Source organism: Episyrphus balteatus, chromosome 1 (genome assembly GCF_945859705.1).
Source record: "Episyrphus balteatus chromosome 1, idEpiBalt1.1, whole genome shotgun sequence".
Classification (NCBI taxonomy): Eukaryota; Metazoa; Arthropoda; class Insecta; order Diptera; family Syrphidae; genus Episyrphus; species Episyrphus balteatus.
The window spans coordinates 70,175,688-70,190,882 of record NC_079134.1 but is presented as its reverse complement, the minus strand read 5'-3'; the positions used below and the strand labels follow the sequence as shown (position 1 = coordinate 70,190,882).

At 41.6% G+C, this 15,195-nt stretch overlaps 1 protein-coding gene across 1 annotated transcript; it reads left to right on the top strand.

Annotated features, from left to right (window-relative positions):
* The first annotated feature begins 8,631 nt into the window (after nucleotides 1-8,631).
* Nucleotides 8,632-13,447, top strand: LOC129906276 (uncharacterized). The gene has a single exon (XM_055981954.1). The coding sequence runs from the start codon at nucleotides 9,587-9,589 to the stop codon at nucleotides 12,710-12,712; it is 3,126 nt and encodes a 1,041-aa protein (XP_055837929.1). The 5' UTR covers nucleotides 8,632-9,586; the 3' UTR covers nucleotides 12,713-13,447.
* The last annotated feature ends 1,748 nt before the right edge of the window (nucleotides 13,448-15,195 follow it).

Here is a 15,195-nt window from a genome sequence, read left to right as displayed (position 1 = left end):
TTGCAACATAGTGAACTTGTGTGTTTAGCATTTAAACAAATAAGTGTTTTCAAGGTCCCTGCATGGAAATAAAATGACATTCCAGTAGTTTAGTGCTTTGAACGCTTACGGTTTCATTTTAGGAAAGTTTGTTTTTTTTTGTGGATTGAAAACCCAGTCCGGTAGATTAGTGGAAAGATATCCTGATTAACGTCTGTTGCTGGAGTTTAAGACACCAAATAAAAATCAAAATTATTGCTTCAATCATCCTACGATAACACCCTGAAATCATTTTTCATCTATATACATTATCCTGTAGGTTGATGATATGAATTCGACCTATGACAGCTGTATTGTAATAAGATACAAATGGTTCTTTGACAAATTATTTACCAGTGCAGAATATACTCACAGTTAGAAAACACGTTAATTTTTTTTGGGATTCATTGTCTTTGATAAAAAGGGATGGAGCTCAATGTCATTTATTTTTTTTTGGAACTTCAGTTCGAACTTCGAATTCACTTCCCAGATATTTATATGAAAATTTTGAAAGTTGAATATTTTGGTATTTATTGAGAAAGTTTAAAAGCTTTAAGAGTTTTTTTTTTGAGTTAAAATTTTTTTATTTGAGTTAATTAGGTTTTGATTTGGATCTTTTTATTTTTGAAAGATCTTAGATTTTTTTTTGAAAATTGAAAATTTCGTGAATTTTTTTTGTTTGATATAAAAATTATAAGGTAACAAGTTTTCAGTTTATAGTTTTAGATAAACATAAACAATTTTTTTTTTAATCACGCAAAGATTATAGTATTTGAACCAGAGGGTTAGGAAAGCTAATCTAATCCCATGGGTCGTCCAAAGAATACCGCGTCCAAGGACGATCAGGTTTCACAAAATACCCGAAGTAGTAGTAGGCACCGTGAGGATCCGTTAGAGGTTAATACAACGGATGATGAACCGAATGATTCCGAACCTAGGGGATCAGGCCAAAGCGAAACTTTAGCTCAAAATGGAGCAAACGAGGTTAATAATGGTAGTCGCGCTAGAACATCGAGTGCTAGAGATCATGAACACTCCAAAGATGGAGAACAGTTTGAAACGTATGTGCAAGATGTTGACACTGCAACAGTAGGTCTAACACGTACTGCGGATCAACAGTTTATACGTGAGGAACTGCAACGAATCCAAGATCTGTTATTATTAAAAGTTACAGACGTTGTTAAGGAAAGCCTTACTAATATAATACCTGCTGTGGCTCCAAATCAGCAAGGTCCACAGACACTGTCAAACCTGAATACTCCAAGAGTGAATGCACAACCTCCACAACACCCTAATGTGAACCCTTTTAACCTTAATGATAACCCTTCAAATGAACCAGTCGTTCACCCTGTAGATATGGCTCGAGGGTCAAATGTAGATAATTTTCTAGCTCAATTGAGCAATTTGAACTTTAACGGTTCCCCTCCATCCGCCAGTCAATCCAATCCAACTCCGCCGTCTTCAACGTCAGCACTACGTTTCCCACACTATCATAAGTGGGGAGTACGATTCGACAACAAGAACATGTCGGTTGATGAATTTTTGTTTCGACTTGAAAAAGTCAAAGATAGTTACGATGCAACTTGGCCAGAAGTTGTCAAAAATGTTCATCACTTTGTGAGCGGTAGTGTGGAAACATGGTACTGGATGTTTTCGAAAAATAATCGTTCAGCTAACTGGTTAACTTTAAGACTAGCACTTATTGAACAGTACCGAAGCTTGGAGACAGATTCGGAACTTTCTAGAAAAATGGCCGATCGCAAGCAATTGCCGAATGAAACTTTCGACAGTTTTTACGACGCCTTGATATTAATCAATTCGCGTTTACGAACACCCAAACCCGTTAAGGAAATCATTGAGCTTATAAAGCAAAATGTTCGCCGTAGAACAGGAGAGCTTTTACTAACTTTTAACACACATAGTTTACCGGAAATGGTTTATGTGTGCAGGACCATCGAGAAGTTCTCGAATACAAATGAACCTGGAAAATCCAAATATCTTCCAAGTACCTCGTTTCAACAACTCCGACGTCAGGTAAACGAGTTAGAGGTACCCTCTGATGATTTAAGTCTTGCAGCTTTAGACATAGTTGAGGCCTACCATAGGGAAGCCAACACGCTCAAATGCTGGAACTGCAAAGAAGAAGGTCATAAATTTAAGGAGTGTAACAGTCCAAAAAGAAATTACTTTTGTTTTAAGTGTGAGCGTGAAAACGTCATTAAACCCAAATGCGAGACATGTCCGGGAAACCAACCATCGAGCAACCCTACAACCGGGGGGAAGTACTCGAAGGTAGAAAACCCGGGAAACTAGACAAATCAAATAATAATACATCCAAAATAACCTTGCTGCGACGTTCCCCTGAAGAGACAAAACAAAATTTAGATTTACACTTAGGAGCAAAAAAACGGAATCAAATAAATTATTTATATTAAAAACATAAATTGCAATGGATAAAACAATGTTTCTTCAAGTTCCATGGTCTCATTTAAAAGCTTGAATTTTTTACTTTGAATTGTTGGTAAAAACATAAAAATGCATACGATAGTATCATCGCTATCTGTCAATAAATTGTACTTCAATTTTATTTAAATGTTAAATTTTCTTGATACTCTCTGTTTCAATTTCGGTCTTTTTTACCTAACGTTACTATTGATGTTATCTGTCATTAAATTGCACTTCATTTTTTAAAAATGTTAAATTTTCCAGATACTTCATTTATTTTGATTGGATCTATATAAGGTGGACGGGTTTGGAAGTTCCTAGCATTAATTTAAAGCTTTTGTTTCAAGCTTTTCAATGGTACAATTAACATTCATGTATGTCAATTATATCCTGACCAATTATCGCTTTTACAGAACGAAAAATTTGATTCCATTTTTTTGCTCCTAAGTGTAGATAAACCGGAAGACCAAAAAAAATGTAAAACCTAGGAATACTCTTCATGAACGCGTTACAGATTATTATGAAGCTCGAAAGAGAATAGTCACCTTTCCATCAACGTCAGAAAATATACAAGAGCTCAGAAAAAGAATGAAATCGAAAAGGAAATTGTATAGGTCCGTAGCAGAAACCAAGTTGAATGTTTCAGTAGATGATCCTCGTCCTTACGTTACTGTAGAACTATTTGGAGAAAAACTTCTCGGCCTACTAGATTCTGGAGCCAGCGTTAGTTGTCTTGGCACAGGTTCCTTAGATTTCCTTAAGAAGCACCAAATTAAGTATAAGAAATTCACTTCATCTATTTCTACCGCTGATGGACAAAAACAGCCTATAGTTGGAAGGGTAACAGCGCAAATCATTTACAAAGGTAAAGCCAATGAAATCGATTTGTTCGTTGTGCCCTCGTTAACCCAACAATTATATTTAGGGGTTGATTTTTGGAGAACATTCCAACTAGCTCCTCACTTAATTTCTGAAATTTCTCCAATAAGCGAACCAGTAAAAAAAGAAGCAATAGAGGTAGAATGTGACCTAAACGGTCCCGAGCTTGAATTACTTAAAAAAACGATTAAGCAATTCCCATCTTTTGCAACTAAGGGCTTAGGAAAGACACATTTATTGGAACACTATATACACCAATAAAACAACGTCATTATCCCATATCTCCAGCGATACAAGCCCTAGTGTATGAGGAATTGGATCGCATGCTTGCTTTGGGGGTCATCGAAGAAAGTTCCAGCGCATGGAGTTCACCAGTCGTCTTAGTGCGAAAACCTGGTAAAAACCGCCTGTGCTTGGACTTTCGGAAGGTGAACCAAGTTACAAAGAAGAATGCGAGCCCAATTGCTCATATAGAGGGACTGTTAGCACGCCTTTCAGAGACTAACTTTATATCAAGTGTGGATCTGAAAGATGCGTACTGGCAGATACCGCTGGAGAAAAGTTCTCGGGAGAAGACGGCTTTTACTGTCACTGGTCGTGCCCTGTATCAATTCACAGTCATGCCTTTTGGTCTTTCGAACGCCGCACAAAGTCTCACCTATTTAATGAATAAAGTAGTACCTTCAGATTTTTTCGTTTTCGTCTACCTCGACGACTTGCTGATCATTTCAAAAGACTTTCAAGAGCATGTCCGTATTCTAGAGATCATAGGGAAGAAATTAACTGAAGCTGGCTTGACTATTAACGTCGAAAAGTCACGATTCTGTTTTAAAGAGCTCCAATATCTTGGATATGTGGTAGGACAGGGCTGTTTGAAACCTAATCCAGGAAAAGTCGCGGCAATCCTAGATTTTCCTACACCTAAGACGAGTAGACAGGTTCGAAGATTTCTCGGTATGGCTGGATGGTACCGACGATTTGTAAATAATTTTTCGACCCTCGCAGCACCGATGACCGACACGTTGAAAAAAGGGAAAAAAGTTTGTATTCGATAAAGAAGCTGAAAAGGCTTTTGAAGCTATAAAAGTGGCTCTTACGTCCGATCCTGTCCTGATAAACCCGGACTTTTCAAAACAATTTATAATTCTGTGTGATGCGTCAGCATCGGGAATAGGGTGTGTGCTGTGCCAGAAGGATGAGAGCGGGGCTGAACGACCCATTTACTATTTCTCTCAAAAGTTAAACTCAGCTCAGCGCAACTACTCTGTCACCGAGAGAGAGTGTTTAGCGGCCGTGAGAGGTATACAAAAATTCAGAGCTTATGTAGAAGGGTACAGATTCACTGTGATAACAGACCACTCAAGTTTGAAGTGGCTTATGAGTCTTCGAGGTCCGACGGGGAGATTAGCGCGCTGGAGCCTTAAACTTCAAGGGTTCGATTTTGGCATCGAACACCGGAAAGGTTCCCTTAATGTAGTGCCAGATGCTCTATCTCGAGTTTATGAGGTAGAGGGGCTAGATTTTGCGGTATCCCAACCGGAGTCGATGTCAAAGGACTCTACCAATGATGTTCTTCATATTGATTTGCAGGATCCGAGCTTCAAGTCCGGAGAATACCTTCAAATCATTGAGCACATTGAACAGAATAAGGACCAGATCCCTGACCTTCAAGTTTCGAATGGCTTTGTATACAAGAAGGTCAGACATTGCACCGGGAATCCACTCCAAGACGATTTGGTATGGAAATTGTGGGTTCCAGCTGCGCTGACAAACCGTTTGGTCTCGTTGGCTCATTGTCCGCCGAGAGCTTCGCATGGGGGTATCACCAAAACTCTGTACAGACTACGACAACAATTTTTCTGGCCAAATATGGTAACACATGTAAAGCTTTATATTGGGAATTGTGAGGTGTGTAAGACCACCAAAGCCTCCAACAGCACTCTAAGAGCAGAAATGGGAAACTTGTTTTCGGTTGAAAGACCATTCCAGCATATCTATGTAGATTTTCTGGGGCCCTACCCACGTTCGAAAAGTGGAAACACTCAAATTATAATCGCTCTTGACCAATTGACGAAATTCGTCCTTATAAAACCCCTCAAAAAGGCTAACGCCAAATTAGCAACAAAATTCTTGCAGGAAGATATCTTCCTTGTCTTCGGAGTACCGGAAAGTATTATGTCCGATAACGGAACCCAATTTATTGGCCACGAGTTCGCTAAGATGATAGATGTTTTCGGCATAACTCACTATAAAACTGCGGTTTATTCACCTCAGTCCAACGCTAGCGAGCGAGTAAATCGCTCCATTCTTGCTGCCATTCGAGCGTACATTGACCCTAGACAATCAAATTGGGACCTCCACTTACCTTCTATCGGTAGCGCCTTGCGTTCAACGATACATTCGGCCATAGGGATGTCCCCTTACGAGGCTCTGTTCGGGCAACGCATCATAGAGCACGGGGCCGACTACAAACTTTTGCGCGGCTTAGGTGGGTTGAACCAGTCAGAAATAGATTGGTTACCGAAAACAGCAAAGATGAACGTATTACATACATACTTGAAATCAGCTTTGGAAAAAGCTCACGAATCATATGAGAAAACGTATAATCTGCGAAGTAGAGTAGTGTCGTATAAAGTAGGGGATGTCCTTTATAAACGTAATTTCGTATTGAGCGACGCGTCTAAACATCTGAACGCAAAACTGTGCCCAAAGTTTCTCAAAGTAAGGGTTTGCAAAATAATTGGCAACAATTTATATGAAGTACTTGATTCGCAAGGTCGTAAAACTGTCACCCATTCAAAAGATCTAAAAAAATAAGCCTACTTTAAACGAAATTCTTACAATTAAATGGCCCGGCTAAATCTTAATGAAATTTGAAAACGTTTCTTTTTCATATCCTTTTTGTACAGGAAGCCTGATCCAAAAATGATATGATGTGTAGGAAACGACTCTCGAGCTAAAGACATACATAAGATTCATAAGAATCTCAATATTTGAGTCATAGGAATTTTTGTCATGAATCAAAACACCTAAAATGTTCAAATCCAAAAAGTCTTTAAAATAGAAGTTGCAATTACAATCCCTGCGCAACTTGCATTCTGTTGCCAGATTAATGTTCAAGTCGGCAGTGCAGATTTTTCCGCGCCAACCAATTTTCAAATTGCCACGTAGCAAAAGCTGCACATATCCGTTTTTACTCCATTCCACCTTATTCCGTGTCTTATCACCAAGTAATTAAAATTCGATACCCTCATGGTATCTTTCTTTTCTTTCGAACAGTCCAACAAGAAGGTCAGCTTCTCTGAGCCTAATCTCAAAAAGGTAAAAGGCAAAAGACAAATTGCGCTTAAAAAGAAAAGAAAGTCGAAAAAGTAAAAGAAAAAAAGAAAAAACGAGAATTATAAATTATAATTCTAATTAAATTAATTTTATTTTGTGTGGCCTCAGCAACATAAAAATCATATTTTTGTTTGCTCCGCGTGCTCAAAAACTAAAGATTTTTATATCTTGAACTAAATCTAGGTAAGATAAAGAGATATCCTCATCAAAAGGTATATTTCACTAAAATTTTCCTATTCCTATCCAGAAAAATTGTTCTTATAAGAACATTCTTTTGACCAACATCGCGACGTCGACGCACCGACTCAATCAGGGCTTCAGATCGGCACAGAATTGAACAAAATGCGCTTCCGAGACCGGACATTGTCCGGAAAGTGCATAATAATTTTCAAAAAAAAAATTAATCAATTCAAGAAAATCCGTAGGTAAGAATTGTAATGAAACATTACAATACACCGCATACTTACCATTCCCCCCCCCCCTTGTTAAATCGAGCTTTACACGCGCCTGCCTACATTTAAGCTAACCTTGAAAAATAAATAACCGAAGTAATATACATACCTACATTTAAGCTAACCTTGAAAAATAAATAACCGAAGTAATATACATACCTACATTTAAGCTAACCTTGAAAAACCGAAATAATAAAAAAAAAAAAGAGAAAACGAGAACATACCTGACCTTGAAAATAATATTTGAAATAATGATACCGATCCCACGATGTACCCCGCATGAAGAGAAAATCCCATCTAATCATGATCTACAGCAACCAACAACGCTGCATCGCTATTCACCACACCGATTAAGAAGAATTTTGATAACAAAGGAGAATTGAGAAAATTTCCTTATCAATCAGTAAGATCTACGCTGATGACATCGATTTGCAAACGAACAACAGAGCTCGGTGGTGAATATGTTTCATGAAAATAAAATCATGAATGATGAGAGGTGTGGTGGATAACGATGGAATATGTTTCGCTGAAGTGTGGGGAGTAATGATGGAAATATTCATTAAACACTATAGTCCAAGTATGTAAACAAAATACGAAAATTTGGCAAATGTTTTCGTTCGACAGAAAACTATTGAAAATAACTCTTTGTGCTTAATAATTCACACTGAGTTAAGTTCAACAGTAATATAAAAAGCCGCCATACAAACGACAAAATCATCATTCAATCGTGATCATCTTAAGAGGAAGTAACTCCAGGAGCTAAGTAAAATATAAAATTAAATTATTAGACTTCCCCCCACCAGCGGTAAGGGGTCTAAATAATATAACCGACAGTGTACCAGATTACCGGAGGAAAACTCCGTGATTTTTACCGGTGGTAACGCCGTGATTTTTACCGGGGGTGATTTTTACCGGTGGCAACGCCGTGATTTTTACCGGTGGCAACGCCGTGATTTTTACCGGTGGCAACGCCGTGATTTTTACCGGTGGCAACGCCGTGATTTTTACCGGGGGCAACTCCGTGATTTTTACCGGTGGCAACGCCGTGATTTTTACCGGTGGCAACGCCGTGATTTTTACCGGTGGCAACGCCGTGATTTTTACCGGTGGCAACGCCGTGATTTTTACCGGGGGCAACTCCGTGATTTTTACCGGTGGTAACGCCGTGATTTTTACCGGTAGTAACGCCGTGATTTTTACCGGGGGCAACTCCGTGATTTTTACCGGTGGCAACGCCGTGATTTTTACCGGGGGCAACTCCGCGATTTTTACCGGTGGCAACGCCGTGATTTTTACCGGTGGCAACGCCGTGATTTTTACCGGTGGCAACGCCGTGATTTTTACCGGGGGCAACTCCGTGATTTTTACCGGTGGCAACGCCGTGATTTTTACCGGGGGCAACTCCGTGATTTTTACCGGTGGCGACGCCGTGATTTTTACCGGGGACAACTCCGTGATTTTTACCGGTGGCAACGCCGTGATTTTTACCGGGGGCAACTCCGTGATTTTTACCGGTGGCAACGCCGTGATTTTTACCGGTGGTAACGCCGTGATTTTTACCGGGGTCAACTCCGTGATTTTTACCGGTGGCAACGCCGTGATTTTTACCGGTGGCAACGCCGTGATTTTACCGGGAGCAATCCAAGATTTACCTATCAACCAAAACCCTTCCCTGCTAAAGAAGTTGAAGGAAGCCGCTGACCGACCTGAAGAAATCAACAAGAACCGGAACCAGACCATAAATATTGAGAGAATTGTTTGTTGTTAATTAATATTTTAAGATTTAAGAGTATAATAAAAGTAAAACCTTTTGATTAAAGTTAAGTGCTTACTTTAATTTGTACTTTGGAATCCGGCGAGCGAAACCTCAGCCTTTGACAAAAAAGCACATCGCAAATTGGCGCCCGAGCAGGGACCTTAAAGGTCTTTACCGAAAACAAACAAACTCTTAAATCTTAAAAAGGGCAAAAACGGCCTAAAACAACATTCAATTTAATTAATAACAATTTGGTCACCAAAAACATTTCTGAACTCTTCGATTTTTTTTTAATTCTGTACCCTTACCTAAAAGTAAGGCGACCTTCAAGGTCGAACAAACTTATTAAATTAAAAAAAAAAAACAAATTTTTATACCGAACCTGCACCGAACCGAAAGGTTACACACCGACCGTACCTCCACCGAACCAAGAGGTTACATACCGCCTATTTTTTTTTAATCCCAAGAGGATTAAAAAAAAAAAACAAAAACCGAAAAATTACCGTACCCGTACCGAACCGAAAGGTTATCTACCGTCCGTATCTTTAAAATCCCACGAGGTCCAACAAATCAACCGAGAGGTTACCGTAACTGCACCGAACCGAAAGGTTACCCACCGTACAAAATCCCTAGAGGTCCAAACGCAACCGAAAAACATCCGTACCCGAACCCGACCGAATTCCCGTTTTAAGCCAAAATGTCTGAAGAAGGCGATAGCTTCGACATATTTACCAGTATAGGAGCAATTTATCTCCTTAATAAGGAGGAGCTCAAGCAAAGGATGGCTCAACTAGGCCTGAGTACCGAAGGTACCGTGGCTGCCCTGCGTGCAAGCTTCAGCGCACACATCAAAGAAGCCAGAGTCCGAAAATCCATGCAAAACTTGTGTGAAGAAATGGAAAGGTTGGTTGCCGAAAGAGAGTATCATGAAGACGCCCCTCCAACTATCCCCGTTTCTTCCAAAGACTCTTTTGAAATCGAGAGCGTCACTGTATATCCGAGTGGATCTAATACGAACGGAAAGATTCAGCAACCAGAGTATACAGAATACCAGTACCGAGTACCAGAGTTACAAAAACATCAGAAACCGATATATACCCCAGCTACTTACGCTGCAATCAACGACCTGGAGAAGATGACTCGGCACCCTGATTATAGAGATTGGTACTACCCATCAAATCTTCCAAGACCAGCCGTTACGACTATCACTTCAGCAGCCCATACCGCTATTACTGAGTTTGAACAGATGACGAAGTTACCGGAATACCGACCTCTTTACTATCCGGATGAAGATACTCAAAATACGGGGCCAAAAACGACAATGTCATACGTCCCATGTTCGTTACCGGGGCAACACAAAACCGCCAATAGAATACCGAACGTAGAGACGCCCACCACTTCAGTGGCTGCTCAATTGCCAAGCCACAACCCAAGGGCTAACTACCCAAGAACAATCTTACCAGAAGGATGGTCATGCGATAGAATTCCGATGAACCGTGAAGCCGAGGTATTGAATGTAGTCCGAAAATGGGGTCTACGATTCGACGGCTCCGGGAGTGCATTAGAATTTATAAAACGCATAGAAGAGCTTACCGAATCATACAGGATACAGTCGGGTGACATGTCGCGGGCTATCCCAGAAATTTTCCGAGGAACAGCTTTAGAATGGTACCGTATTAATCGAGGAGGGTTTCGAAGCTGGGAAGACTTCCACCAAGCATTCCTAGGACATTTCCTCCCCATTCGGTTCGTTCACAAATTGGAGGATGAAATCTCCAGAAAAAGACAAGGCCCTCGAGAAAAGGCCAAGGATTTCATCAGGGCAACCCAGTACTTGATTCACCAACATCCTACTATGCGCATAACAGATAACATCGATCGCATCTACGATCGGCTCCGCCCCGAATATCACCTTTACATCCGTCGCAAAGATTTTAAAACCCTAGAAGAATTAACCGGACTAGCGGAAGAATTTGAATTCATACAAAATGAAAGCCGAAACCAAACTCCTGCTACTGTGCCCGCCAAGACAAACCCAAGAAACCCGTTCAGAAATACAAGTGAGCAATTTGACAGACGCCCTGTCGAAGTTTACGACCGCAAAACGCATTGTTGGAAATGCAAACAAAGGGGCCACTCTCAAGCCAACTGTCTAAGGCCCTTCCGTAAATTTTGTTCTTTCTGTGGGAAGGACGGTATATTGACCCGAGACTGCTCTTGCCATACGCAAGATGCAGCTATACTGAGCGACCTACCTAAGCCGACAGAACCGACCGTAAAAACCGAATCCCCGATACCCGACACCACCGAGCATACTGCCCTAAAGGCGAATGAGGTAGAAACCGACGAGTCAAATCACATTAATAACCCATGTGAACATAAGGAATTAGAAACCCTCGCGATACAAGAAGGGAACCCAAAACTTGAAGACGCGATTCCGGGACAGGCTGAAACGCCTCAGATTGAAGTCAACTTAGACCCACGTTACTTTATACCCATAGTGATAAACGGACTTCAGCTATCAGCTTTGATCGATACTGGGGCCACGAAATCTTTCATTAACAAGAAAGTAAGACGGCTTTTAAAGAAGAAAAAGGTACCAATGCGGGACTTACCGCATTCCGTTCGGATGGCGAATGGTGCCCCAGTATATAGTAACGAACACTACAACGTGTCTATTTGCATAGGAAACGAGGAAGTGCAAGGGGAATTGACATACTTTAAACAGTTGAAACAAGATGTCATCCTTGGAATGGACCTCCTTAACCTGTTCGATTTTGTAATGACAATCAAAGGGAAGGAGATAAAGACATTAGAGATTCCACAAGTATGCTCCAAGGATCAAATGTGCGTTTTAGGGGGCAAACCTCTTTCGTTAACACAACAAGACCGTCTAAATGAGTTGCTAAACCGAGAATTACCCAATTTCGACAGATTGCCTAATTTAACTAACGCTGCAGTACACCGTATTCGACTAAAGACAAACGAACCGTTTCGTCAAAGATACTATCCCAGAAACCCCGCTATGCAAAGAATAATAGACGAAGAAATTGATGAGCTGCTTGCAGATGGGAGGATCGAACCTTCTAATAGTCCTTATAGCTCGCCCATAGTCCTTGTAAAAAAGAAGAACGGAACTTGGAGAGTATGCGTTGATTACAGACAGTTGAATGAGATTTCTATAATGGATGCCTACCCGCTACCGCAAATATTGGCCGTATTAGATAAATTGAAACAGGCTAATTTCATATCCACAATCGACCTTAAACAAGGATACTGGCAAATTCCTTTAGAGGAAGAATCCCGCCCGGTTACCGCTTTTACCGTCCCTGGACGGGGTCTGTTTCAATGGAGAGTGTTACCATGTGGGTTGAATTCTTCTGCAGCAACATTCCAGCGGATGCTAGATTCAGTTCTCGGTCCAGAAATGGACCCTTTTGCTTTTGCTTACCTTGATGACATAATAGTCATTAGCAAAACTTTTGAAGAACATCTAGAACACTTGAAAGAAGTATTTAAACGACTGCAAGCTGCACATTTGAGAATCAACCGCGAGAAATGCGAATTTTGCAAGAGAGAGCTGAAATACCTTGGATATGTCGTAAGTGATCAGGGTATAAGTACCGACCCAGACAAAATATCCGCAGTACGAGAACTAAATGCACCCAGAAATGTTAGAGAACTACGCCGGGTACTGGGAATTGCTTCCTGGTATCGACGTTTCATCAAAAGCTTTTCAGTAATAGCCACTCCGCTCACCCAATTACTAAAAAAGATAAAAAGTGGGAATGGGGCCCATCGCAAGAAGCAGCATTCAATCTAATGAAAGACAAGCTAACAGAAGCCCCTGTTTTAATGTGTCCTAACTTCGAGTTACCGTTTACGCTCCAGACTGATGCAAGCCAATACGGCTTAGGAGTTGTCCTATCCCAAAACACTAAAGGACAAGAGCGAGTCATCGCGTACGCGAGCCGAACACTCACCGACCTAGAAAAAAAATATACAGTCACCGAGAAAGAATGTTTAGCCATCTTATGGGGAATACGCAAGATGCGACCCTATTTAGAGGGTTACCACTTTACAGTCGTGACCGACCACCATTCGCTCAAATGGTTACATTCCTTAGAGAATCCTTCAGGAAGACTTGCGAGGTGGGCTATAGAGATGCAACAATACGACTTTAACATCGTTTACCGAAAGGGTGCCATGAACGTGGTAGCAGATACCTTGTCAAGAGATCCACTACCTATCACAGATAGTGAGTTGGCCATGTTGAGCGAGGAGCAAGAAGATTGGACCCAAAAGCGCTTAAGACAAGTAGAAAAAGACCCTGTGAAATAAACCGAATATCAGATACGAGAGAACCGATTATACAAGAAATTTGAGGCACATCCCTTAGCAGACCAAAGTTTCAATTGGAAGTGGTGTGTACCCACAACTGATCGAAATCAAATCATGAAAGAAAATCATGATGCGACAACCGCAGGTCATTTGGGCGTCGCCAAGACGATCTCTCGTATAATGAGAACATATTATTGGCCAGGAATGTGTCGAGACATAGCCCGATATGTTAACAAATGCACTAGTTGCAACCAGTATAAGGTACCACAACAAAAACCCAGTGGGTTAATGCATACTGGGAAAACTAATAATCCATGGGACACAATCTGTGTCGACTTTGTAGGACCACTCCCCCGCTCTACAAAAGGTTATACCATGATGGCAGTGTTCGTCGAACAATTCACCAAGTGGGTAGAAGCTATACCCATGAGAACCGCGACTTCTGGAAATTTAATCCGAGCGATGCGAGAAAGAATCATATCAAAATTCGGAATACCACGTTACTTGGTGTCAGATAACGGTTCACAATTCATAAGCCAGCCCTTTCAAGCATTTCTACAAGAATTAGGGATTAAACCAGTATTTACAGCACCTTATACCCCCCAAGAAAACCCCACCGAAAGGGTGAATCGGGTTTTAAAAACAATGATAGCCCAATATGTAAAAGATAACCATCGATCCTGGGACGAGCATCTACCCGAATTAACATTTGCCATAAATACAAGTAAGCACACATCCACCGGATTTACGAACGCATTTTTGAACTTCGGCAGAGAATTGAGATACCCAAAAGAACCTGAGTTACCTATTAGCAACCCCCCCGAGAACCAGGAAACCATCTCAATCCGAAACGAAAGGATGAAAACACTATACGAGCTTGTGAGAACCAATTTACAGCGAGCAGCCGAAACTCAAGCTAAATACTACAATTTGAGGAGAAGGGCTTGGAAACCCAACATAGGAGAACTGGTATACAAAAAAGTAAGAGTCCTCTCTTCAGCAATCGACCACTTCACAGAGAAACTAGCCCCCCGATACGATGGACCTTTTCAAGTGGTGAAATTTGACTCTCCCGTAATTGCAGTGCTAAAGAGAGTAAAAGAGCAAAAGAAAAACCAAATAACATACGTCCGCTGTCATATTAGGGACTTAAAAAAGACTCTCAATGAAAGTTCAAACTTCAGTATTAAAAAAGTAGTCGACCGCGATAACACGATGGGAAATCCATGGGACCGAAAGCCAACACAACCCCGGCGCATGGGCACTGCAGCTCCAGCACAACCAGCTAACCAAGAAGAAGAGGAGCGCCCATTGACTCCAGGGAGACCCAGACAAGAGGATAGACCGGTCATCAGGTCGTGTATTACGATCCCAGCCCCACAACAAGATCCCGCAATCAGGCAAGTAACCCGGAAAATTCCCAAGAAACCAGTGAAGCCGAAGCCCAACCAGGGTCAAGAAGTAAGACCGAATCCAGACCAACCATCGACTAGCCGAGGACTTGTCCCCAGGGGCAGAGCCCCCCTTCAGCCACCCGTGATGCTAGCCCCACCGCAACATCAAGATAGACATGTAGAGCACGCACCCGCACCTGCACTACCACCCGCACCCGCACTACAACCAACACCTGCACTACCTCCACCACCACAACAACCCATGCTTGCCGCGATGAACGCCCTTCCAGCCTTGGGCGCAACACCACCAAGAAGGCGAGCAAATACAAGGGCCAACAGAGATGCAGGCCCGGCACCGCAGCCCCAGTTACCAGTGCCAGAGGACCCATTCGCAGGCATTGTCATCACGAGCCATCGCCTTTACAATCCTCGATTCAGACGACAGAGGCTTATTTTTCAAAGACGTTGGGGGCAAATAGTCGCCATAATACATAGAGCGCGGACGGCCATCTTAATATGCGGTAGACACCGAAAACGCGTCCAATTCTAAAGGAGTACCGGACTAGAAGAA